At 39.2% G+C, this 27,143-nt stretch overlaps 2 protein-coding genes across 11 annotated transcripts in view; one reads left to right on the forward strand and one right to left on the reverse strand.

The window, feature by feature from the left end:
• TFDP2 (transcription factor Dp-2) overlaps positions 1-27,143 on the forward strand; it is a 177,390-nt gene that overhangs the window by 147,392 nt on the left and 2,855 nt on the right. For 8 of the 10 annotated variants that reach the window (XM_003992044.5, XM_045037496.1, XM_045037499.1 and 5 more), the window contains 5 exons: positions 1,159-1,321; positions 5,202-5,348; positions 8,633-8,701; positions 21,051-21,202; positions 24,794-24,960. In XM_003992044.5, the coding sequence (XP_003992093.2) occupies positions 1,159-1,321; positions 5,202-5,348; positions 8,633-8,701; positions 21,051-21,202; positions 24,794-24,960 (698 nt within the window). The remainder of the gene's footprint in view (positions 1-1,158; positions 1,322-5,201; positions 5,349-8,632; positions 8,702-21,050; positions 21,203-24,793; positions 24,961-27,143) is intronic. The other 2 variants (XM_045037495.1, XM_045037493.1) reach the window with 1 other exon arrangement.
• Positions 18,879-19,499, reverse strand: LOC101088777 (distal membrane arm assembly component 2 like). Its single transcript, XM_023260508.2, has one exon. It carries the CDS (start codon positions 19,479-19,481, stop codon positions 18,879-18,881), a length of 603 nt encoding a protein of 200 aa, XP_023116276.2. The 5' UTR covers positions 19,482-19,499.

The raw sequence follows: 27,143 nt of genomic DNA on the forward strand, positions 1-27,143 counted from the left end.
TTTTTAGATATTTTGGATATTGACCCCCTGTCAGATAAAGGGTTTGTAAATATTTTCTCCCATTCCGTACGTTGCCTTTTCATTTTGTTTATTGTTTTCATTTGGCTTTTACCCCAGCAAGTCTTCCTCCTGTAGGTTAGATGAGATGTCCCTCTTCCTAATTCCCATGAACATTGTAAGTAACTGACGTGGCACTTACCTTACTATATTGGAATCCTCTGTCCTTTTAGGTCTGTTTTGTCTTTCTCCCGTCTGCCAAGACTCAGTACTGAGAGAAAGGATTTTGCCTCAATTGTCATTTGTGTGCTCTAGTCCTTATTCCAGTTCTTGGCATATAGTTGGCACTCAGAAATTAGTAGAATTAAATTGAACCCCTGAAAATGTTAGTAAGTTATCAAAGTTTGGGCCTAGGCATTAACCAAACTTAAAATAATTGAAGACTTAGATCTGTTATTAATAGTATGACCTCTGTTTGAAAATCTAGTAGATAAATGAAACTGATGAAAGTGGTACTTTTAATTTTAGGTGAAATAGAGCTGTAGCATACATAGAATACCAAAAGGTAAGCATGTAAACTCTACTAGGCTAGGCAGTGTTTTTGTCTGTTCCTTTCATGGATTTATTCCTAGTGTGTAGAACAGTACCTGGCACATAATAGTAAGTTATTGGTCAGTAAATACTTGTTGATAAATGAATAATGTGTGTAGAAAAGCACTCTAACTTCATACTTTATTAAGCTTGTAAGGCAAAAGCATTATAAGTTTATATATAACATTGTAAGTTCAAAAACGTTTCTTCATTTCTAATTCAGTTTAAAATTTACCACTTGAGGGGTACCTGAGTGGCTCAGTTGGTTAAACGTCCGACTTCGGCTCAGGTCATGACCTCGCAGTTCACAAGTTCAAGCCTCACATCGGGCTCTACGCTGACAGTTCAGGGCCTGGAGCCTGCTTTGGATTCTGTGTCTCTTTCTGTCCCTGCCCCTCCCCAATTCACGTTGTGTCTTTCTTTCTCAAAAATAAATATATAAACAAAAAAAATTTTTTTTTAATTCTTTAAAATTTACCACTTGAAACAAACATCAAATTACTATATTCTCACATTACTTTATATTTTTGTAAAGGAAGTCTGGTGTATAAATATATTTTTCTCTTTTAGTAAACGAAGCAAAAAAGGAGATAAAAATGGAAAAGGCTTGAGACATTTTTCCATGAAAGTGTGTGAGAAAGTTCAGCGGAAAGGTACAACATCATATAATGAAGTGGCTGATGAGCTGGTATCAGAGTTCACCAATTCAAATAACCATTTGGCAGCTGATTCGGTAGGTAGATCATTCCCTTGACGTTGATGTGATGAGTGATGGAACAGTGTATCTCTGGGGTGACTATGTCCTTGATTTAAGGACTCGGACAAGCTAGGGAATCCCCAACTCCTTTACTTGAGGGTTTCATATTGTCTTCTGGGGAGTTCTTTTGTTGTTGACTTTTTGTTTGTTTTGTTTTAGAAAGGATTCTTTTATTATATACTTAAACATAAAGATGAACATGTATTTTTAAAACGTAGTTTTGGGGGTTACAAAAGAAACATTTATATTTGAATGACTTTGGAGATGTTTCTGAGTCCTTTGGTGTTTCTTTGTGTCCAAGTCAATTAGAAAATTTTGTCTTGTTTTTAATTGAAAAAATAATACATGAACATGTCTATTAAAAACTCAGTTGTGGGCACCTGGGTGGCTCAGTAAGTTAAGGTTCCAACTTCAGCTCAGGTCATGATCTTGAGGTTTGTGAGTTCAGTTGTGTCTCCCTCTCTCTCTCCCCCTCCCTGGTTCATGCTGTGTCTCACTCTCTCAAAAGTAAATAAACAGTAATTTAAAAAAAATTTTTTTTTAATTATTTGCAGTTATTTTTCCCAACAAACCATCTCTTGAATTTGTACTGACCCTCCTGTTTTGCAGTTAATTTCTTTTTTTAATCTTCATTTAATATTCTCTTCTCTTTCCTGAAGTTACTTTTGTTACTTTTCTACCCTGTAGACTCTGATGTATACTTTATTTACTTTTATTATTTTTGTTTAGTAATGAAAATCTTTATGGCTGTGACTTTTCCTCTTGTGCGCTGCTTTAGCCATATCCCATTGATTCTGATATAATATTATACTTTAGATATTCTGCAACTTTGGTTTTAATTTCCTCTCTGACCTAAGAATGGCATTAGAATTTGTATAGTTCCAGGTGATAGGGAATTTTGTTTGTCTGAATTTTCACTTTTATTACCTGTGTTCAGAGACTGTGAGTGGAACTATTTATATTTTTTGGATCACTTTGAGATTTTTCTTGTGAGCCATTAGATGTTTCTTTTCTCTGGCATCTGTAGAGAAGATATATGGCATTCTGATTCTGAGTGAAAGTGAAAGTTCTCAAAATGTTCTACAAGACCCTATGTGACCTGGCCCACCATTACCTCTCTGATCTCATCTGCTACTATGCACTGTCTCAGTTACTACACTATAGCATACGTAACATTTCTTTCATTTTTCTACAAACTTTTTTTTTTTAACATTTATTCATTTTTGAGAGAGAGAGAGAGAGAGAGAGAGAGAGAGAGAGAGAGACAGAGCATGAACGGGGGAGGAGCAGAGAGAGAGGGAGACACAGAATCTGAAGCAGGCTCCAGGCTCTGAGCTGTCAGCACAGGGTCCGACGTGAGGCTTGAACTCACAGACTGCAAGATCATGACCTGAACTGAAGTCAAAGTCTTAACCGACTGAGCCACCCAGGCGCCCCTCTTTCATTTTTCTTAATTAAAACAAATCAGAAATGGATATTGAATCAATCAAATTCTGTATAATTTCCTGAAAATTTAGGAGTTTTACACTGGTCATGAATGAGATTGGTGGTTTTTTTATTTTTTTGTTTTGGGGTGACTATGCCAGATATGCTCCTTATCAGACTATTACACTTGCTATTTCCTTTGTCTGAATCTCTTTGCTAAGGAGCCATATGGTTTTTCTCCTCCAGTTTTCACTCAGATGTCACTGTACTGAGGCATTTTTTCTTAGCATGTTTCATCATCCAACATACATTTTTACTAACCATCCCTATCCCCACCCCTGAATAGAAGCAAGGGTTGGGTTTTTTTCTCTTCCCTTCTGCGTTATTTTTTTCGATAATTTGGAAGATTTGTAGTCTTTAGTTCTTTAGTTGATTATCTTTATGACTTTAAGTAACTTCAATATTTTATTTCTTTTGTTTGTTATCACCTGTACCAGTATGTTGATTATAGAGAGGAAAAAGTTAATATATTATTTTTTTAATTTTTTTTTTCAGCGTTTATTTTTATTTTTGGGACAGAGAGAGACAGAGCATGAACGGGGGAGGGGCAGAGAGAGAAGGAGACACAGAATCAGAAACAGGCTCCAGGCTCTGAGCCATCAGCCCAGAGCCTGACGCAGGGCTCGAACTCACAGACCGCGAGATCGTGACCTGGCTGAAGTCGGACGCTTAACCGACTGCGCCACCCAGGCGCCCCAAAAGTTAATATATTTATATGTACTATATCTCCTATTTTTCCTCTCTACCACAGGATTCAGATTGACTATATTCGTGATAATTGTTAAAAGAATAATATTATTATGGTTGTTATTATGACTTTAAATGAATATATTGTGCCAAACCTCTATTATTACTTAGTTCATCTGTCTGAATAGTTCATCTGTGTTGAATCCCAAACCCTTTAAAATATCAAGGAGAACATAAGCAGACTTAATTTGTTGCCTCTTCCTCGTATTTTTTACTATATTATTGTTATTTCTCTTTTTTTTAAATTTTTTTTTTAATGTTTATTTATTTTTGAGACAGGGGAGAGACAGAGCATGAACAGGGGAGGGTCAAAGAGAGAGGGAGACACAGAATCTGAAACAGGCTCCAGGCTCTGAGCTGTCAGCACAGAGCCCGATGCAGGGCTTGAACTCACGGACCGCGAGATCATGACCTGAGCTGAAGCCGGATGCCTAACAGATTGAGCCACCCAGGCGCCCCAATATTATTGTTATTTCTAAAGTGTCAGAATTTCAGGGTTTTTTTAAGTTTATTTATTTATTTTGAGAGAGAGAGAGAGAGAGAGAGTGTGCACACAAGCTGGGAAGGGGCAGAGAGAGAGACAGAATTCCGAGCTGGCTATACGCTGTCAACACAGAGCCCAACATGGGGCTCAGACTCACGGTCCATGAGATCATGACCTGAGCTGAAATCGAGAGTCAAATGCTTAAGTGACTGAGCCACCCAGGTGCCCCTACAGTGTCAGGAATTCTAATATTTACACTCAGTTCTATAACTTAAATCTCCTATTTATATAAGTTTAGTTCTGTACTTAAATGGATTCAGTGTACTCCAGCATCCTTTATTATCATGGCATTTGATTGATTGGATTTTGTTCTTAGGAACTGCTTGTCCACAATAAAATGGACTTTTTCCACAATCTAAGTTGAAACAGTCTCTTTCACTGAGAAAATCTTGCTGCCATTAAAAACAAAACAAAACAAAACAAAAAATCAGCTCAAGTAAACTGTGTTTTAGTGCTCTATGTAATGATGTTTTGTGCAAGTTCCCTGTTTTCATTGTAGACTAGTAACAGTTTGTAGATCAGTACTAGTCCTTGGACCACATACTTGAAAGCACTGTTCACCTAGAGCTTGAAACATGCATTCTTTTCAGAGTCTAATATCCTGCCAGACAATGCAGGGTTTCAGCCCACTTTAACATTACCCCTCTGATATACATACTGTTGTCATGTATGTTAGTTCTATATATATTCTTGATTCCACAAGACGTATTGTTTTATACAATGAAGTTAATTGAGATATACCCACAGATTTACCTTTCAAGTGGTCTTCATTCCACATACTGTGTCTCCAAACTCCCATCTTAGATCCTATCTGTCTTTATTCTGCTTAAAGAAGGCCCTTTAGTGTTTCTTAATTTAGATCTGTGGGTGTCATAATCTTTATTTTTGAGATTGTTTTATGTTTTAGATTGTTAGGAAGTATCTTTATCTCTTCTTTACTTTTGAAGGGTATTTCACTGGCTATGGAATTCTTTAAGCACTCTAAAGGTACAATAATAATAATATTAGTTAAATATCTTAATATCCTGTGACTATATCTTAACCCTTGAAGTTTATCACTCATTGAAAATTATTTTTTAGCAGGCCTATGACCAGAAGAATATTAGGAGAAGAGTTTATGATGCTTTAAATGTGCTAATGGCAATGAACATAATTTCAAAGGAAAAAAAAGAAATCAAGTGGATTGGCCTGCCTACCAATTCTGCTCAGGAATGTCAAAATCTTGAGGTAAGTGAGCAAAATCTGTTTATAGATAGTAGTTTGCTTTATTTTACATAAGAGGCATTTTAATTTAGAAATACATATAATATTAAAATATTTCTAATTGTACATGTATACTATGCCTTTTTTTTTAAGCAGACTCTTCTGTGTAGGATTTTAGAACTAGAAGGAGATTTAGAAAGATGTATAGTTTGAATTCCTGATGAAACTGAGGGACATAGAAATTAAATGACTTGATTTTTACTGTTTCTTAGAGAAGATACTTACTTTATTATAGTTTAATTCTGAGCACTCTATACAATAGATTTTTGATAATTCATAAATAGAAATAATATTTGATGAAATGCTTGCTGTATAGATCCCCCCCCCCAAAAAAAATAAATAGGATCAAACTGGCTGTTCACTTCTTGTGTTTAAACTTTTATCTTTGATGCATAGGGGCACTTGTACCCCAATGTTTATAGCAGCACTTTCAACAATAGCCAAATTATGGAAAGAGCCTAAATGTCCATCAACTGATGAATGGATAAAGAAATTGTGGTTTATATACACAATGGAGTACTACGTGGCAATGAGAAAGAATGAACTATGGCCCTTTGTAGCAACATGGATGGAACTGGAGAGTGTTACGCTAAGTGAAATAAGCCATACAGAGAAAGACAGATACCATAGGTTTTCACTCTTATGTGGATCCTGAGAAACTTAACAGGAACCCATGGGGGAGGGGAAGGAAAAAAAAAAGAGAGAGGTTAGAGTGGGAGAGAGCCAAAGCATAAGAGACTCAAAAAATGAGAGCAAACTGAGGGCTGATGGGGGGTGGGAGGGAGGGGAGGGTGGGTGATGAGTATTGAAGAGGGCACCTTTTGGGATGAGCACTGGGTGTTGTATGGAAACGAGTTTGACAATAAATTTCATACATTTAAGAAAAAAAAAAAAGGTAAGAAAAAGAAATAAATAAACTTTTATCTTTGACCCTAGAATCCGTAACAACCAGATGGTATTTCATTGGTATCTTTATCACAAAGGATACAATGTTCAGCTTGCATGAATTTTGGGATGATGTTTGCGGAAACATTTTTATTCCATTAACTTTAATCATTATAGAAAATCTGTCCTATATGAGCATGTGCCCCAACCTACTGATTTTAAATTGGTTTGACATAATTGTACTATCATGGCCATAAATTGAGGTTACCTATAGTTTCTGGAGATAAATATGGTCAGTTTCATGTTTTTCTCCATCCCTTTTTCCCCTCAGCAAATCAGAACTTATTTGGTATTATTATATTTGTAGATGGAGAAATTAGACATTCATCAAAAGTTATGGGATGTTATACATACACTACAGTGGAAATGACCTCTTCTTCTCTTTCTCATGCAGTGGAATTTGAGGATCATTTTTATTGCCAGTAATATTAAGCTGATAACAAAGACTCAATAAGCAAAAATCTTTTAGCAGTTCCTGCATGTTTACCCAAAGATTATATGAGACAAAATCTCTGACCCCAGGAGCTTTCATTCTGATAAAAGGAAAAATAGTCAAAAGGAGTTACCAAAACTGATTGATTACTCCTGTGAAAGACATATGTACAGATGCTCTGGAAAGGGAGATAATGGAGGGCTTTTCGAAGGAAAGAAGAAAATCGCTGAGCGCAGTTATGAGGGAGATGTAGGTGTTTGCCCAGAGGCTTAGGGCAGGGAGGGCCTTCCAGAGGCCCCGCATGGGCTGTTCACAGCTGGGTGTGAGCAGAGTGCAGGCAGAGCTAAAGGGGGGATAGCTTTCTAAGTGCGAGGCTTTGGGACTTGATCCTGTAAGCAGTGGAAAGAATTATAAAGAGGGCTGATAGGACACATTCTAAGGCATCACCCTGCTGGTGGGTTGAACTGATGGAAGTTGAACTGATGGAAGATGAGGAGGGAAATTGAGGGGGTGGATTGGAGATGTTTTGAGTCAAGTCAGTGGCCTGAAGTTGGAGAAATGTTTTAGAGGTAGAATCGATACATCTTAGCCTGGTGTTAGATGGGGGGCATGAGAGGCAGGTAGTGGCTTGGCCTGGCCTGTCCCAGCTGTAGATACAGATACAAAGTCTTACAACATCTTTTCAGATATGGAAAGCCACACAGATTTTCAAGTGAATGTTAAGTAATTTAGGATGAAAGTGGTATAGTGGTTAGAGGATGAGAGGATGCTCCCGGTGCATACTAGAGTAGATACAGAGCAAATAAGAAACATGCTTGTCATTTAAAAAAAAAGGAGGTGGGGAGCATCTGGGTGGCCCAGTCAATTGAGCACCCAACTTTGGCTCAGGACAAGACCTCACATTTTGGGAGTTTGAGCCCTGTGTCGGGCTCTCTGCTGTCAGCTCAGAGCCCACTTCAGATCCTTTCTCTCTCTCTCTCTCTCTCTCTCTCTCTCTCTCTCTCTCTGCCCCTCCCCCATTCATTTATTCTCTCTCCTCAAAAATAAATTTTTTTTTTTTTTAAAAAGGAAACATGGTTGGAGTAGACAAGAAAAATGTTATATTTGATGTCATTGACTTTTGCCCAAAGACACAGTGAGGAAGTCATCTGAGAGAAAATTCAGAAAGAGTGAGGAAAATAATGGTTGTGTGAAGCTGGGAAATTTGCCCCATAAGCATGTTCCTTACCACAGGTTGGAATCGTGTATTGAGTATGCAGGCTAACTGTATTAGGAGCTATGCCCACTTAAAAGTCAGTTAAACTGCGATCTTAAATGAGATCTTCCCTGATTCTTTACGTGAGGGGCTAATGTAGCAAAGTAATTAATAATAGAGTCTCTGGAACCAGGTGGCTTAGGTTCAAATCCTGCCTCTTGCCACTTAGTAACTACGTGACCTTTGGCAGTTCCTTAACCCTCGACACCTCCGTTTCTTTACATGCAAAACGCAGTACTTCTTACTTCATAGGGTTTTGTGAAGATGAATTAAGATAATGTGTGTAAAGTGCTTGGTTGAGTTGCTGGCACCTAGAGTAAGTATTCACTAAATGTTAGCTATTACTCTGATTAGAACTTGAGTAACAATAGCAACAAGTACTGCATGCCAAGTATTCATTAAGTGGATGGATGTCATTATAGATAATAGTTGCCACAATTCTGCTATCATCCCTACTTGCTTACCCTAACCCTAACCCTGCTCCTCAGTAATGATATTGGTAGTTAAAATGGATGGAGGTTGAAGGAAAGTTCTTGATAACTCAGATAACTGAAAGGTAGGCAGTACTTTATACTCCATGTATGCTCATGTTCTTTCATAACCCATGTTTTAAAGATCGAGAAGCAGAGGCGGATAGAACGGATAAAGCAGAAGCGGGCCCAGCTGCAAGAACTTCTCCTGCAGGTAAAGATGTCGGGATAGTTTTCATTCTCTTCCCTGCCTGTATTCTGCTGCTCTGCTTACTTGCTTTTAGAGTCAGTGTATAATACTTTGGGTGCCTTGAGTAGTGCCTGATGGGACCACATTAGGGCAACCACTCCACATCTGAGCTCACCACCTTCTCCATGGTCTAGCTTTACGAAGGTTCCACCTCGCACCATCATCATGGCTCCCTGGCAGCTCACTTGCCCTGTGTGTGACTTATATATGCAACGGTTTACTTTTGATACTTATTCTTACTCTGAACAGAAACCATATCAGGAGTCCTTTCCTGTGTGTTTATTATGTTAGCCCTGATTTGGAATGTCAAGAAGTAAGACTGCTTACACTTCAGGCTCTTTGAGTAAAATAATCAAATCCACCTGTCATACTTATTATCTGTAAATAATAGAATAACATGTAATGATTCAGTAAGCTTCGTAGAAATACCAAAAGCTAAAATAAACTTTCTTTTAAGAAAGTTAATTTTTATAGTGTAATAAGGATCCCTATATTTATAGTGTTTTGGATAATTGCCTGGAATTTGAAGTTTTTTTCAATATAATAGAGCCAATGTATAAAGTCATGTGAAGTAGAATCACATGTAATTTTTTTTTAATTTATTTTTGGTAATTGCATTTGCTACGAAAATTCACTTCGAGTAGTACACTGGGGTCATTTTCAGTGCAATCAGAAACCCTTTTTAAAATGAGCCAGAGGGTCTTTATGCTTCTTTTTTTTTATCAGCAAATTGTCTGTATATGAAGAGTTTTCAACCACTCATAAAATCCACTTTGATTTGACAAAAGTTAGATCCTATTTAATTTTTGATGTAATCCACTTTTCAGAAATAAAGGTAACAAGTTACCAAATATCGTAGCAGGTTTTTTTTCTTTCTTTTTTTGCAGGTTTTTTTTCCAAAGCACTCCCTTTGTCTAATGGACACAATATGGTTAGGTATTTGTAAATATTCCACATTTTTGTTTTTTACTTTCTAGATGCTAATATTTGTTCATTTGTTTCACGTTCATGATACACGAGAGCAGCAAGAGAAGACCGTTGAGCCCTTGCAGGGGCCTATGTATAATCTGAGAAGGAAATAGGAAAGGAAGTAGGGCCGGGAGAGGAATAGCCCCAGACAGAGCAGAGATTGCCCAAACACAGCAAGCCCCGGAGGTGATGTTTCCACCCTGATTAGGCCATTTCTTTCTTCCTTATTGTTCCATGTCTGCTTTTCACACTGAACCCCATTGGACCTACCTGAGGAGCTAGTGCTGGAGCAAGCATTTTATGTATTTTTCGTACAGGATTTCCAATAAGGTTGTATTTGAAGAGTGTATTCTGGGAGCACCTGGGTGGCTCAGTCGGTTAAGTGCCCGATATCACCCAGGTCAGGATCTCATACTTCGTGAGTTCGAGCCCTGCATCACGCTCTGTGCTGACAGCTCACAGCCTGGAGCCTGCTTCAGATTCTGTGTCTCCCTCTCTCTCCGCCCCTCCCCCGCTCACACTGTCTCTCTTTCTCTCAAAAATAAACATTAAAAAAAAATTTGAGGCTTCTGGGAAGATGGCTGCGTAGGAGGACGCTGAGCTCACCGTGTGCTGTGGATCACTTAGATTCCACCCACACCTGCCTAAATAACCCAGAAAATTGCCAGAAGACTAGCAGAATGGATTCACCGGAGGCAAGCGTAGACGAGAGTCCACGGAAGAGGGTAGGAAGGGCGGAGAGGCGGTGCACGCTCCACGGACTGGCGGGAGGGAGTCGGGGCAGAAGGGCAGCCCGCCGGCAAAGCAGAGCCCCCGAGTCTGGCTTGCAAAAGCGGAGGGGCCAGATGGAGTGTCTTCTGACAGCAAGCGGGACTTAACATCTGGAAGGTTATAAGTTAACAGCTCTGCTCGGAGAATGGGAGGGCTGAAGGACAACAGGAGGGAGAGTTGTTGAGCCCCGGACGACAAAGTGCACCTTGGCGGGGAACCAAGGTGCTCGCCAGCGCCATCTCCCTCACCCATCCCCCAGCCAGAATCCCAAAGGGAACCAGTTCCTGCCAGGGAACTTGCTTGCACCGCACAAACACCGAACACAGAAGCTGTGCTTCTGTGGATCCATCCCTCCGGCGGTGGGTCTGACTCCCTCCCGGTGCCGCAGGGCCCCTCCCGAAGTGGATCACCGAAGGAAAAGCGAGCTGAGCCTGCTCCTCCCGCCCCTGTGCACCTTGCCAATCCACCCCAGCTAATACGCCAGATCCCCAGCACCACAAACCTGGCAGTGTGCAAATAACCCAGACGGGCCATGCCACCCCACAGTGAATCCCGCCCCTAGGAGAGGGGAAGAGAAGGTACACACCAGTCTGATTGTGGCCCCAGCGGTGGCCTGGGGGCAGACGTCAGGTCTGACTGGGCCCCGCCCACCAACACAAGTTATTCAAGACAGCACAGGGGAAGTGCCCCACAGTCCCGCACCACTCCAGGGACTATTCAAAATGACAAAAAGGAAGAATTCCCATCAAAAAAAGTCCTGGAAATAACGACAGCTAATGAACTAATCAAAAATGATTTAAACAATATAACAGAAAATGGATTTAGAATAATAGTCATAAAATTAATCGCTGGGCTTGAAAACAGTATAAAGGACAGCAGAGAATCTATTGCTACAGAGATCAAGGGACTAAGGAACAGCCAGGAGGAGCTAAAAAATGCTATTAATGATCTGCAAAATAAAATGGAGACAACCACGGCTCGGATTGAAGAGGCAGAGGAGAGAATAGATGAACCAGAAGATAAAATTATGGAAAAAGAAGAAGCTGAGAAAAAGAGAGATAAAAAAATCCAGGAGTATGAGGGGAAAATCAGAGAATTAAGTGATGCACTAAAGAGAAATAATCTATGCATAATTGGTATTCCAGAGGAGGAAGACAGAGGGAAAGGTGCTGAAGGTGTACTTGAAGAAATAATAGCTGAGAACTTCCCTGATCTGGGGAAGGAAAAAGGCATTCAAATCCAAGAAGCACAGAGAACTCCCTTCAGATGTAACTTGAATCGATCTTCTGCACGACAATATCATAGTGAAACTGGCAAAATACAAGGATAAAGAGAAAATTCTGAAAGCAGCTAGGGATAAACGTGCTCTAACATATAAAGGGAGATCTATAAGACTCGTCTACTGACATTTGTCAGGCCAGAAAGGAATGGCAGGAAATCTTCCATGATGAACAGAAAAAATATGCAGCCGAGAATCCTTTATCCAGCAAGTCTGTCATTTAGAATAGAAGGAGAGATAAAGGTCTTCCCAAACAAACAAAAACTGAAGGAATTCGTCACCACTAAACCCAGCCCTACAAGAGATCCTAAGGGGGATCCTGTGAGACAAAGTACCAGAGACATCGCTACAAACATGAAACCTACGGACATCACAATGACTCTAAACCCATATCTTTCTATAATAACACTGAATGTAAATGGACTAAATGTGCCAACCAAAAGACATAAGGTATCAGAATGGATAAAAAAACAAGACCCATCTATTTGCTGTCTATAAGAGACTCATTTTAGACCTGAGGACACCTTCAGATTGAGAGTGAGGGGATGGAGAACTATTTATCATGCCACTGGAAGTCAAAAGAAAGCTGGAGTAGCCATACTTATATCAGACAAACTAGACTTTAAATTAAAGGCTGTAACAAGAGATGAAGAAGGGCATTATATAATAATCACAGGGTCTATCCATCAGGAAGAGCTAACAATTATAAATGTCTATGCGCCGAATACAGGAGCCCCCAAATATATAAAACAATTACAAACATCAGCAACCTTATTGATAAGAATGTGGTAATTGCAGGGGACTTTAACACTCCACTTACAGAAATGGATAGATCATCTAGACACACGGTCAATACAGAAACAAGGGCCCTGAATGAGACATTGGATCAGATGGACTTGACAGATATATTTAGAACTCTGCATCCCAAAGCAACAGAATATACTTTCTTCTCGAGTGCACATGGAACCTTCTCCAAGATAGATCACATACTGGGTCACAAAAGAGCCCTTATAAGTATACAAGAATTGAAATTATACCATGCATACTTTCAGACCACAATGCTATGAAGCTTGAAATCAACCACAGGAAAAAGTCTGGACAACCTCCAAAAGCATGGAGGTTAAAGAACACCCTACTAGAGAATGAATGGGTCAACCAGGCAATTAGAGAAGAAATTAAAAATATATGGAAACAAACGAAAATGAAAATACAACAATCCAAACACTTTGGGATGCAGTGAAGGCAGTCCTGAGAGGAAAATACATTGCAATCCAGGCCTATTTCAAGAAACAAGAAAAATCCCCAATACAAAATCTAAAAGCACACCTAAAGGAAATAGAAGCAGAACAGCAAAGACACCCCAAACCCAGCAGCAGAAGAGAAATAATAAAGATCAGAGCAGAAATAAACAATATAGAATCTAAAAAAACTGTAGAGCAGATCAACGAAACCAAGAGTTGGGTTTTTGAAAAAATAAACAAAATTGATAAACCTCTAGCCAGGCTTCTCAAAAAGAAAAGGGAGATGACCCAAATAGATAAAATCATGAATGAAAATGGAATTATTACAACCAATCCCTCAGAAATACAAGCAATTATTAGGGAAAACTATGAAAATTTATATGCCAAAAAACTGGGCAACCTGGAAGAAATGGACAAATTCCTAAACACCCACACTCTTCCAAAACTCAATCAGGAGGAAATAGAAAGCTTGAACAGACCCATAACCAGCGAAGAAATTGAATCAGTCATCAAAAATCTCCCAACAAATAAGAGTCCAGGACCAGATGGCTTCCCAGGGGAGTTCTACCAGACATTTAAAGCAGAGATAACACCTATCCTTCTCAAGCTATTCCAAAAAATAGAAAGGGAAGGAAAACTTCCAGACTCGTTCTATGAAGCCAGTATTACTTTGATTCCTAAACCAGACAGAAACCCATTAAAAAAAGAGAACTACAGGCCAATATCCCTGATGAATATGAATGCAAAAATTCTCAGTAAGATACTAGCAAATCGAATTCAACAGCATATAAAAAGAATTCTTCACCATGCTCAAGTGGGATTCATTCCTGGGCTGCAGGGCTGGTTCAACATTCACAAATCAATCAACATGATACATCACATTAATAAAAGAAAAAGATAACCATATGATCCTGTCAATCGATGCAGAAAAGGCATTTGACAAAATTCAGCAACTTTCTTAATAAAAACCCTCGAGAAAGTAGGGATAGAAGGAACATACTTAAACATAAAACACATTTATGAAAAGCCCACAGCTAACATCATCCTCAGTGGGGAAAAACTGAGAGTTTTTTCCCTGAGATCAGGAACATGACAGGGAGGTCCACTCTCACTGCTGTTGTTTAACATAGTGTTGGAAGTTCTAGCATCAGCAATCAGACAACAAAAGGAAATCAAAGGCATCAAAATAGGCAAAGATGAAGTCAAGCTTTCACTTTTTGCAGATCACATGATATTATACATGGAAAATCTGATAGACTCCACCAAAAGTCTGCTAGAACTGATACATAAATTTTGCAAAGTTGCAGGATACAAAATCAATGTACAGAAATCAGTTCCATTCTTATACACTAATAATGAAGCAACAGAAAGACAAATAAAGAAACTGATCCCATCCACAGTTGCACCAAGAAGCATAAAATACCTAGGGATAAATCTAACCAAAGATGTAAAAGATCTGTATGTTGAAAACTATAGAAAGCTTATGAAGGAAATTGAAGAAGATATAAAGAAATGGAAAAACATTCCGTGCTCATGGATTGGAAGAAGAAATATTGTCAAAATGTCAATACTACCCAAAGCTATCTACACATTCAATGCAATCCCAATCAAAATGGCACCAGCATTCTTCTCAAAACTAGAACAAGCAATCCTAAAATTCATATGGAACCACAAAAGGCACCGAATAGCCACAGTAATTTTGAGGAAGAAGACCAAAGCAGGAGGCATCACAATCCCAGACTTTAGCCTCTACTACAAAGCTGTCATCATCAAGACAGCATGGTATTGGCACAAAAACAGACACATAGACCAATGGAATAGAATAGAAACCCCAGAATTAGACCCACAAACGTATGGCCAGCTAATCTTTGACAAAGCAGGAAAGAACATCCAATGGAAAAAAGACAGCCTCTTTAATAAATGGTGCTGGGAGAACCGGACAGCAACATGCAGAAGGTTGAAACTAGACCACTTTCTCACACCATTCACAAAAATAAACTCAACATGGATAAAGGACCTGAATGTGAGACAGGAAACCATCAAAACCCTAGAGGAGAAAGCAGGAAAAAACCTCTCTGACCTCAGCCGTAGCAATTTCTTACTTGACACATCCCCAAAGGCAAGGGAATTAAAAGCAAAAATGAACTACTGGGACCTTATGAAGATAAAAAGCTTCTGCACAGCAAAGGAAACAACCAACAAAACTAAAAGGCAACCAATGGAATGGGAAAAGATATTTGCAGATGACATTTCGGACAAAGGGCTAGTATCCAAAATCTATAAAGAGCTCACCAAACTCCACACCCGAAAAACAAACAACCCAGTGAAGAAATGGGCAGAAAACAGGAATCGACACTTCTCTAAAGAAGACATCCGGATGGCCAACAGGCACATGAAAAGATGCTCAACGTTGCTCCTCATCAGGGAAATACAAATCAAAACCACATTCAGATATCACCTCATGTCAGTCAGAGTGGCCAAAATGAACAAATCAGGAGACTATAGATGCTGGAGAGGATGTGGAGAAACGGGAACCCTCTTGCACAGTTGGTGGGAATGCAAACTAGTGCAGCCACTCTGGAAAACAGTGTGGAGGTTCCTCAAAAAATTAAAAATAGACCTACCCTATGACCCAGCAATAGCACTACTAGGAATTTACCTAAGGGATACAGGAGTACTGATGCATAGGGGCACTTGTACCCCAATGTTTATAGCAGCACTTTCAACAATAGCCAAATTATGGAAAGAGCCTAATGTCCATCAACTGATGAATGGATAAAGAAATTGTGGTTTATATACACAATGGAGTACTACGTGGCAATGAGAAAGAATGAACTATGGCCCTTTGTAGCAACATGGATGGAACTGGAGAGTGTTACGCTAAGTGAAATAAGCCATACAGAGAAAGACAGATACCATAGGTTTTCACTCTTATGTGGATCCTGAGAAACTTAACAGGAACCCATGGGGGAGGAGAAGGAAAAAAAAAAAAAAAGAGGTTAGAGTGGGAGAGAGCCAAAGCATAAGAGACTGTTAAAAACTGAGAACAAACTGAGGGTTGATGGGGGGTGGGAGGGAGGGGAGGGTGGGTGATGGGCACTGAGGAGGGCACCTTTTGGGATGAGGACTGGGTGTTGTATGGAAACCAATTTGACAATAAATTTCACATATTGAGAAAAAAAATTTGAAGAGAGTATTCTGCAGCTTAAAAGAAAATAAAAAACAAACTTGAAAGCTGACGGTTTATTCCTGTGCTCCTCCTTGTGGAATTCTCCCTTCTGAGATCTGGCCTGCCAGGCACTGGCTTCTAACCCACACTGTCACTTTCTCTCCCCAGCTGCCTCTGCTGTCCCTGTCGCTGCACTGTTTCCCACTAGCTCACAGTCTCTCACCTCTGTGCCATGTCGTCCTTAGATTTCCTCAAAACCTTCATGGAACATTTTGGAGCTTACTTTTTGACATAATGTTACTAAAAAAACCTTTTTTTTTTTTATAGTATGCCTGTAATTATCTGTTTATCAGTAAGAATGGTACTAGGCACGATCACCCTCAGGTATGTGGGACGTTTACATCCCTAGATAGCCTTCATAAAGAATGAATTTGAGGGGTGCCTGGGTGGCTCAGTTGGTTAGGAATCTGACTTACTCTCAGGTCATGATCTCACAGTTTGTGAGTTTGAGCCCCGAACTCTCTCTCTCTGGCCCTCCCCTGCTTGTTGTCTCTCTCTCAAAATAAATAAATAAACTTAAAAAAAAATAAAAAGAATCAAGTTGAATATTTTTTCCTCTGCTTATCTTTGTACAGTGAGCACTATTTTTTTTTAATGTTTATTTATTTTTGAGAGAGAGACAAAAGTGAGTGGGGGAAGGGGCAGAGAGAGAGGGAGACACAGAATCTGAAGCAGGCTCCAGGCTCCCAGCTGTCAGCACAGAGCCCGAAGCGGGGCTTGAATTCACAAACCGTGAGATCATGACCTGAGCCAGTCAGACACTTAACTGACTGAGCCACCCAGGTGCCCAAGTGAAAAAGTACTATCTGGTCTTCTGGTAGACAGACATACAGCTTATTTCCTGCTAGTGTTTTGTTTTTCTCTCCTTCATCAAATAACATTCATGAAGTTGTCATAGAAAGTAAACACATGCCTGAACATTAATAATATGCCATGGCAAAGCTAGCTTGATTTTTAAGAAGTTAATGTCACACTTCACTGACATCACGTGACACAGGTAAATTCTACTTACCTGCCACCACCTCTCATTTATCCTTGGAAGTGTAGGAAAGGAATGGCCTGAGTAAATTACACCTATAAGTAATCCAGATATCCTGCTTTCATCCATACAACTGTCCTTACCAGCCCTGAAACCTTTTCCAGGACCTGCTAATAGTGCACAACAAAGTGAATGTCTGAACACACCTGAAACTGTTCAGCCTCTGAAATTGATGTTAATGAGCCTGGAGAAGAACAAAAGGCTGAAGGAAATCAATCAAAGGGCAACAAATAAGGAAATCAGTCCAAAACAAATGGGAGTTGATTCTTCTTTTTTCTATCAAAGTAACATTGTGTATGTTATTACTGCTGTCTTCACCTGGAAAATCTCTGATGCTGTTCAGTGTACATAACAATGAACAGTGAGTGATAAATATATAATAACTCTTATTTCTTACTGTTTATATTCCCTCCTATACTGATACCCTCTTGTGGCACTAGGGCTACAAAGCTAGGCAAAGTATGAAAGCATCTCCTGAGATGCTTTTTCTAGTAGAAGGGAAGAGAATCTAGGCAGAAGTATTCAAACATTTCATTCTTTTTTTTTTTCTGCATCATACAGTGTTCATTTTAAAATTATTTCCAGCTAAGGTTCTATTCAAGACTTTATATTCAAGAACCAGACATACAGAAATCTACAGACAAGTTGGCCTATAATTAACAATAATAGAACCAGGGCCATTTCAGGCAGGTGAAAATAAAGATCTGTTTTTACCTATTTGTGATATTCTTTATCACTGCTTTCTAGATATAAATTGAATTTTGTGTTTATACTTCTTTTTGATGTCCCTTGAAGTCATAGGAAGCAGTACCCAACATATATGGGGAAATTTAAATTAGTTTCTAATTGGCATGTCAAAATTTTTGGTTTAAAGCAATATTTTAATTTAAGCAAAAAGTATGATCTTCATGACTATTTCCTTTGTTCTACTGCAGTTGGCAAAACTATTTGAATTCAGCCAAATATTTATGTCTAGTTTTAATAAAACACCCGACTAAGCTTACAAAATAGACAAATTAGTCAGAAACTATTCGTTCAGAGAAAGGTGTAGGTTATAAAGAACAAAGGAACGTAGGGTCATGAGAAATGAATGCAAATCCTGGGAAGCAATATGGATGCCTCAGCAACCAATGACTGCCTTTCATAATTCATCAATGAATCTGAAACTTAGCTTTCAGTTTTTCATAAATATACATTTATAGTAACATGCTTCAGTAGCTTTAAAGTAAAATGTAACATTAACATAAATTACTGATAAAATACAATAAAGAATATCTGTGTTGCACATTTAAATCACTTTAAAGAACTCTGTCAGTATCTACATACTGTACTGATTTCTATATAAAATGAGGAACATATTAGAATTAAACTGCTACCTTGTTTCCATTTTTCCTAGAAGGATTTAATGTACATATATTTTTACTTCCAACTTAGTAACTTCAGTGAGTCATGTCTGAATATTTATTTTCTACATGATGGACTCTGCTTCTGTAATGTCATGATTGGATATCCTTAGGGTCTGTTGATGATTATAGAGTATTTATGATGTTTAGGATCAACAATTTCGAATGATACTTTATGTTGAAATACGATACTTCTTGAATATGATTATTTTACTTCAAGTCTAATTTTAGTTCCAGAGAAGGCAGTGCTGTCTTAAAACCTCGGATAAGGTTTTCTTTTTTTCTTACTCCAGGAAGATCACTTAACAATAAATATTTCAGGTTTCTTGAGTGATATAAAGCAATGATGCCTTTGTCTGTGACATTCCCACATGAAATTATTTCCATTTCCAATACACTCTTTTGTAAATTTTCAAGTTTACCAAGTTTCTCCAAATAGTCATCCTTGATATAATGACACTTGCGTGGCCTTATTTTTTCAACATGGTGTAGGCCCTCCATGTAATCAAATCCAATGCTCATGATACAAGAGTCAGTGGCATCAATTGCCTGAACCTTGTACTTGTCCAGAGGTCCTGTGGGGAGGCGGTTGTAGTCCTTCTGCCACCTCTCCTGGCCGTGGTAGCGCACCATGGCCCCACAGTGCAGCAGCCACTCCGATGCTGCCCTATCGCGTCCTACATCCCTGATGCGTTCATAATCCACTTTATGAAACACTGCATTCAACCAGCCCCAGAAGTATCTGCAGTCACATGACCATGGGAGTTTCTTTAAGCCACACAACTGCTGGGAAATTTTTCCAAACAGCATCATTTGATGGCATTGAAGGAAGGGCAGACAGTTCATTCTTTTTCTCAGGTTTACAGTAATAGCATATTCTTTTCAACATTAAGTAAATTAAGCAATAAATACAAAACAGCCCTCATTCTTCAGCAGAAAATAACGATATATTGATAGTATTTGATGACATTTGATAGTACTGACAGTGATAGTTTTTTGATAGTGATTGATATTGATAGTGATTTTTGGACACACTGTTGGGGCTAGAATAAATTGGTGTCCCCTCTGTTTTGTGCATTTTAAGAGTAAATGTTCCCTTTCTTTTTTTTTAATATTTTAATGTGTATTTACTCTTTGAGGGAGAGAGAGACAGAGCATGAGCAGGGGAGGGACAGAGAGAGAGAGAGGGAGACACAGAATCTGAAGCGGGCTCCAGGCTCTGAGCTGTCCGCACAGAGCCTGACGTGGGGCTCGAACTCAGGAACCATGAGATTGTGGCCTGAGCCGAAGTCAGAGGCTTAACCGACTGAGCCACCCAGGCACCCCTAAGATAAAAATAATCTTAATCAAACTTTTGTTAAGGCTCTAAACCTAAGATCAACAATCCTAGGATAAGATTGCTGAAACATAGAAAGTACCTTAAATTCATCCCTACTGGGTGAGAAGATGGGACATACTGATGGAATGAATGGATCTGACTTTAGGAGCATTTAAAACCACTCTGTTTCATGAGCAGATGGAAAAGTTGAATTGCATGGTCTTTCTAGCTGTGGAATTCTATGATACATTAAAGTATACATTAAAAGGGAGTGGGATGGACATTCATTTCTTTGACTTGCAAGTAATGGTTATATTAAAAGTAGCAGCAAGATTCAGTATAAAGGTTCAGGCCCTGATATATCTTACAAGTGCTAAGCCTCAGTTTCTCATCTGGAAGATGTCAGGTGGGGAGCTGGTTGACCCAAATTCCAGCTGTGCCCTGAGGCTGTGGAGTCTGTGGAGGTACCCTAGGAACCTAAAGGGTGAGCGAGGGCAGAGATCAGCTGAGTTCTGGACTCCCTGCCCCACTGCACCAGCCAGAGCAACGCTACTTTTATATACTGGGTTTTATATAGTGGGTGTCCCATAGATTTCGTGTGAAGAAAGGATGCTGTGGCTTTATATAGTTGGCTTTATCCCTGAGCTAGACTGTCTGAAAGCTGTATTGAACCCTAAACTCCCAAGAGTCTGTGTTAGATAAATGGAAGATGTAAGTTCAACTTAGTGTCATTCTCTCTGCGTCACTCTGAGTTGGAGGCGCTATGGGGCTCTCCCAGATTTGTAAGATCCTGTTTCTGTGGATGGTGGAAACCATGGGCCCCATTATTTACATTAGGATGATGTTCACCATCATTTAAACGTAATTTTTCCCTTGAAATGTATCTGAGTTAGATCATTCTAATCTTCTTTCCTAAATATTTAATTTTAATGAACTCATAGGTGGAAGGCCTTATTAAATACTCTAATTTTAAACTATTTCTTAAATGCATTTATTTAAATTCACTTAATTCTAACTCATTTATCCACATCAAATGACCATATTCTTTTTATTGATCATTACAGCAAATCGCTTTCAAAAACCTCGTTCAGAGAAATCGGCAAAATGAACAGCAGAACCAGGGCCCTCCAGCTCTGAACTCCACCATTCAGCTGCCATTTATAATCATCAATACAAGCAGGAAAACAGTCATAGATTGCAGCATCTCCAGTGACAAGTGAGTGGAGAACTAGGGGAAGAGAGTAGGGCCGGCCTCCTGGTAATGTATTCCCATCATTTGCAACATAAAGAAGGGTGTACTTCCTAATGTGAGGCCTCCAAGGCTGACGTCCTGGGGCAGGAGAAACACCTTTGCAGACATGGAGCATTCTTCCTCACTCACTCTCTCCAGCCCTTTCGGGTGCCTGGCACCGTTCTGCCCATGCTAGATACATAATAAAGCCTGGAGCCCAGGCAAGATGCGCACATATGTACGCTTATGTGCTAACTCTGGGCAAGTAACTGCCTGAAAGTAGACCATGCGTGAGGGCCTGGGACAAGGTAAGGTCACTGGTGATTCACTTTCCTCATTTATTGTAGAAATACTATACATGAGCGTGCGGCATTAAAGCAATTGTTTCTTTGTTTTGCTGTATCGTAGTTGAGTGTGCTTCTGTTTATTAATTAATGGACATGAAAATGCTAGATGCATTCTCTGCTTTCTTTTTTTCTTATTTATTTTATAACTAGAAGTTTATACCTTTTGACCACCTTCAGCTATTTCACACACTTCCCACCCTCGCCTCTCGCAACCACCAATCTGTTCTCTGCATCTATGAGTTCATTTTTATTTTTTAGATTCCATACATAAGTGAAATCATACAGTATCAGTCTTTCTCTGTCTGACTTACTTCAGTCAGCACAATGCCTCAAGGTCCATCCACATTGTTGCAAATGGTAGAATTTCCTTCTTTTTTATGGCCAAATATTCCATGTATACACCCCCACACCGCACGCACCACATTTTCTCTATCTATTCGTATGTCAGTGGACAGTCAGGTTGTCTGTGTCTCTTGGCTATTGTAAATAATTCTGCAGTGAACATGGGGGTGCAGATGTCTTTGTGAAAAAGTGATTTTATTTCCTTCAGATATATACCCAGAAGTGGAATTGCTGGATCATATGGTAGTTCTGTTTGTAATGTTTTTACATTTTAACTAAGATTGATGATACTTATCATAGCAAGTGAGAAGTAGCAGTTTTAGAAAGTACTGCTAAGAATTAGTTTGTAATTTATTTTACCCTTCATGAAAAAGCAGTGGACTTTAGGCTGCAACTGGGGTCCTGAGATAGTGAAGGGAATAGGGTGTAGAGGGAGATAGATCCAAGTGTGGATTGTGGCTCCCCCCCACTTAGCTGCTTCCGAGCAGTTTTCTGAAGAACTAAAGGGGATGATTCCAAGGCCTCTATCACATGATGGCCTTGTTGTGAGGATTAAATAAGATGGTGTCTATAAAGGATCTGACCCAAGGCAAGCCCTTTATAAATATTTGCTGCTGTTACAAGGAGTCAGTATGTAACTTATTGACCAAATTGGGATTCATTTGAAAGCGAAAGAGGGCTCAGTAATTACATCAGTACCAGGGGCATGGCCCAAAACTGTCCGCGGAGACTGGGACCTCTGGTCTCCTCTGAGCTACAACATTGCCCTTGGGCTTGGCCTTGTCTTTACCACTCTTTTCTAGGTCAGTGTTGCTTCCCTATTTATCTTGATGGCGTACAGAGATTCTAGGTCACTTAAATAAGAAGGTGCCAAAAAGAAAAAGAAGAAAAACAGTGAGCAGGGATTTCAAAAGTATTTGATAGTTAAGACCCTAGACCCCATTAGAAATAGGGACCCAGTAGGCTATGAAGTCAGAATCTCCATTTTTCAGTCTTTCCTCTAGCTACAGTTTTTTAAACTCTCTGAGATCTGGTGCTTCTTCCACAAAAGTAAGAATTACAGTATTTAACTTGCAGATTTTCAAAAGTTGTAGATAAAGTCTTAAAGGACCTAGCCCACTGCTCAGTAAATGGTGCATGACGGTGTTATTCACACACTTGTAAATCTTCACAAAAACTTACATCTAAAGGGACTGTGTTAACATATTCTCATAAAACTGAGAATCCTAGAGAATGTTTAACATATTTTTAGGAGAAACACACTTAGAATTCTACTTCCTCTCTCCAGTTACCTCTTGTTTTGTGAGGGATTATTAAATTCTCTTCATCATTTAGTCTTCTAAGTCTAAAAAGGGTAGCAGGAATATCTGGGAACCATTGGTCTCAGGGAATTATAGATTCTGTTCACCCCAGGCTAGGGCCTGGTAAGATTTCCATCCGTGGGTGGTTACTGACTCCTGCCTTTGCCCAGCCCTTCCCTGAGTAAGGGGAAGAGGCTCTGAGCTGCGTGTAGAAACTTGTTATTCAAGGTAGGTCCCTAAAGCCTTGTCTTTCAGTTACTTTGATGATGCAGTCTTTCCCCCTTAATTAGTCTGGAGGCTTTTTCATGTAGGGGATTAAATTTACAAAGCCATCTGTTTTTAACCTATGCCAAGGGTCATCCCTATGACAGGCACACACTTAAGATTTTCTGTGTTTTGTGTTTTTTTTTATGAAAATTTGTTAATGTCCTTTATTCAGCTCTATATTCTTCAGATTATTTAAACATGGCATTTTACTTTCAGTTGTAATTTTTGCCCTGATGTAAAATCTAGCATAAATAATTTTTACCTTCATATGATTTTAATTAAGAATTTTATGACAGCATAAACCCACCATTGTCCCAAAACATTTCATCTGCACTCTGTCCCTGTAGGGTTGAGGCCTGTAGGTGAAGGTGCCCTTGGACCAAGCCTAGGAGTCAAAAGGACCGTGTTCTCCTACATTAACCATTTTTTTTTTTTTTTAAAGCATGTATCAGGTAGCCGGGCATCCTGATTTGGTAATTTTGAAGAACATTTGGGAAAATGTGCTATATATTTATGTGGTACTTTTTCCTTAAGATATTTCACTTCTTAGGCTCTTAAGACAGGATTTGAGTTTTGGTTCGTTTGTTAAAAGTCTTCCATTTATTACTTGTCTAAAGTATGGTACAGCTAACACTTGATTCGTGAACATGAAGTAAGCATTCAAAATGGTTTTCTTGGGGCGCCTGGGTGGCGCAGTCGGTTAAGCGTCCGACTTCAGCCAGGTCACGATCTCGCAGTCTGTGAGTTCGAGCCCCGCATCAGGCTCTGGGCTGATGGCTCAGAGCCTGGAGCCTATTTCCGTTTCTGTGTCTCCCTCTCTCTCTGCCCCTCACCCGTTCATGCTCTGTCTCTCTCTGTCCCAAAAATAAATAAAAAACGTTGAAGAAAAAAAAAAATTAAAAAACAAAATGGTTTTCTTTCTCAAACCTAATATAGGCCAATTCATAGTAGGGATGTCTTATATTAAACTGGAAAGGCTTTCTTACTATTTTACCTTTTTGAAAAAGCTGAAGGCAACTTTGAATAGTGCTAGATTTAGACCAAAGTTTCTGACCCCTGTTTGCAGCAGCTTAATGAGGGCTGAAGTTTATGGACTCCTATTGTCTATCATAAGAAAGTTGTTTTAATTGGGCAAGTGGCGTATTTGAGATGTCATTCCCCTGAACAGAGCAGAATGACTCTTACTGCTCTGAACGATAAGTTTCGAGTACTGAGGATGAATTTAGGCCCTCATTCTTTTATATAATGTACAGAGTACAGCACTGTGCAGATGTCCTCTATGCCACTGAAACACATTCTAACTTTGTTTTCTGATGCAGGTTTGAATATCTTTTTAATTTTGACAACACCTTTGAGATCCATGATGACATAGAAGTACTGAAGCGGATGGGAATGTCCTTTGGCCTGGAGTCAGGCAAATGCTCTCTAGAGGATCTGAAACTTGCTAAATCACTGGTGCCAAAGGCGTTAGAAGGTTATATCACAGGTATGTTAATTAACACTTTCACACGTTGTCCCTGATTAAATGCCAAACCCCGACCTGTTAAAACCTTCCTCATAGAAAATTAAAGTCCATTCTGTGTCCTTCCCTGCCCCTTTAAATGTAACCATTCTCTTAAATTTCTTTTTTATCATCACTTGCTTTTTTTAGAGATACAAACATATAATAAATTGGAAACAATTTATTGTTCAGTTTTACCTATTTCTCCCCTTTATGTAAATGGGATCATAGTGATGCATTCTTTAGAGATAGGGGTTTTTTCCACTCCACATCATGTTCTTTTCATCCATCCACATGATTTCATGTAGCTGTAATCCATAGATTTTTACTGGTCTGTAGAATTCTATTCTATGACTATACCATGATTGATTTGTTCATTTTACTGGTGATAAGCCTTTAGTTTTGTTTCCAATTTGTTGGTGTTCCGAAGCAGTGCTGCTTTGAACCTTCCTCTAGCGATAACCTAGTGCAAGCATGCCCGCGTGTAGCGTCCGATTGCTGGGTCAGAGGCACCTGCAGCTTCAGCTGTACCAGATGATGCCAGAGCCTTATTAGCTTGATTTCACAAGTTACATTCTCACCTACAGGATGGAAGTGTTCTCATTTCCCAATCAGGTGGATGTGAAATGGTATCCTAATTTTTTTAATTGAGGCTTAATTCACCTACCATAAAATTCACCATTCGATGGTACGTGCAGTTTAGTGGTATTTCGTATATTCACAAGGTTGTGTAGTCATCACTAATTCTGAAACATTTTTGTCACTTCAGAAGGAAACCCCACACACATTAGCACACTCCCCACTCCTCCCAGCCCTAGCAACCACTAATCTACTTTGTCACTACGGATTTGTCCATTCTGGATATTTCATATAGATGGGCTCATAAATATGTAGGCTTTGTGATGGACTTCTTTGACATAGTATTATGTTTTGAAAGTTCATCCATGCTGTAGCATGTGTTAGTACTTCACCCCCCTTTTATTGCCATTCTATGAATAAAAGCGTGTTTCATTTATCCATTCACTAGTTGGTAGACATTTGGATTGTTCCCACCTTGGGGCTGTTATGAATGATGCTGCTATAAACATTCTTGTACAAGTTTTTGGGTGATCATAAATTTTCACTTCTGTTGGTTGTATACCTAGGAGTGGAATTGCTGGGTCATATGGTAACTCTATATTTAACATTTTGAGTTACTGCCAAACTATTTTCCAAAAGCAGTTGTACCATTTTATAAGCCTACCAGCAGTGTGTGAGGGTTCCATGTTGCCCACATACTTTTCATTTAGATGTTATTGTCCATCTTTTTTATTATAGCTATCCTTGTAGACAAAAGGTAGTATTTTACTGTGGGTTTATTTTGCATTTTCCTGATTACTGATGGTGTCGAGCATCTTTTTTGTGTGCTTATTGGCCCTTTGTGTATCTTCCTTGCAGAAGTGTCTATTCAGATCTTTTGCCCATTTTTGCATCAGGTTTTTTATTTATTATTATTATGAGCTTTAAGAGTGTACTGAGTAGGGGCACCTAGGTGGCTCAGTCAGTTGAGCATCCGACTTCGACTCAGGTCATGATCTCATGGTTCGTGTGTTTGAGCTCTGCGTCGGTCTCTGTGCCGACAGCTCAGAGCCTGGAGCCTGCTTCGGATTCTGTCTCTCCATCTCTCTCTGCCCCTCCTGTACTCATGCTCCGTCTCTCTCTCCCTCAAAAAATAAATAAACATTAAAAAAATAATAATAAAAAGAGTGTACCGAGTATACTAGAAAACAAAAACGGTATGTTTTGCATGTTCTATAATTCATATTTTTTTCACTGATTCAGAAATCTTTATGATTGTCGTAATTCTTAAGACTGTGGTATATTCTGCACATATAATTTGGATGCATAAACAATGCTTTCTGCCTTTGCTTTTTGCTAGTTTCCTTCATTATTACCACCTAGAATGTCACATCACTTTCTGAAGGCATTGTAATATTAGCTCTAAGGTATATTAAATCAAATATAAGCAAAGAGGTAGTTCTTATTTTTTTTAAAGAGTTTATTTTTAAGTAATCTCTATACCCAGTGTGGGCCTCGAACTCACAACTCCAAGATCGAGAATTGCATGATCTACCACCTGAGCCAGCCAGGTGCCCATCATTCTTATTTTGTTTTATGGTTTTGGCCCT

This window comes from Felis catus, chromosome C2 (genome assembly GCF_018350175.1).
Source record: "Felis catus isolate Fca126 chromosome C2, F.catus_Fca126_mat1.0, whole genome shotgun sequence".
NCBI lineage: Eukaryota > Metazoa > Chordata > Mammalia > Carnivora > Felidae > Felis > Felis catus.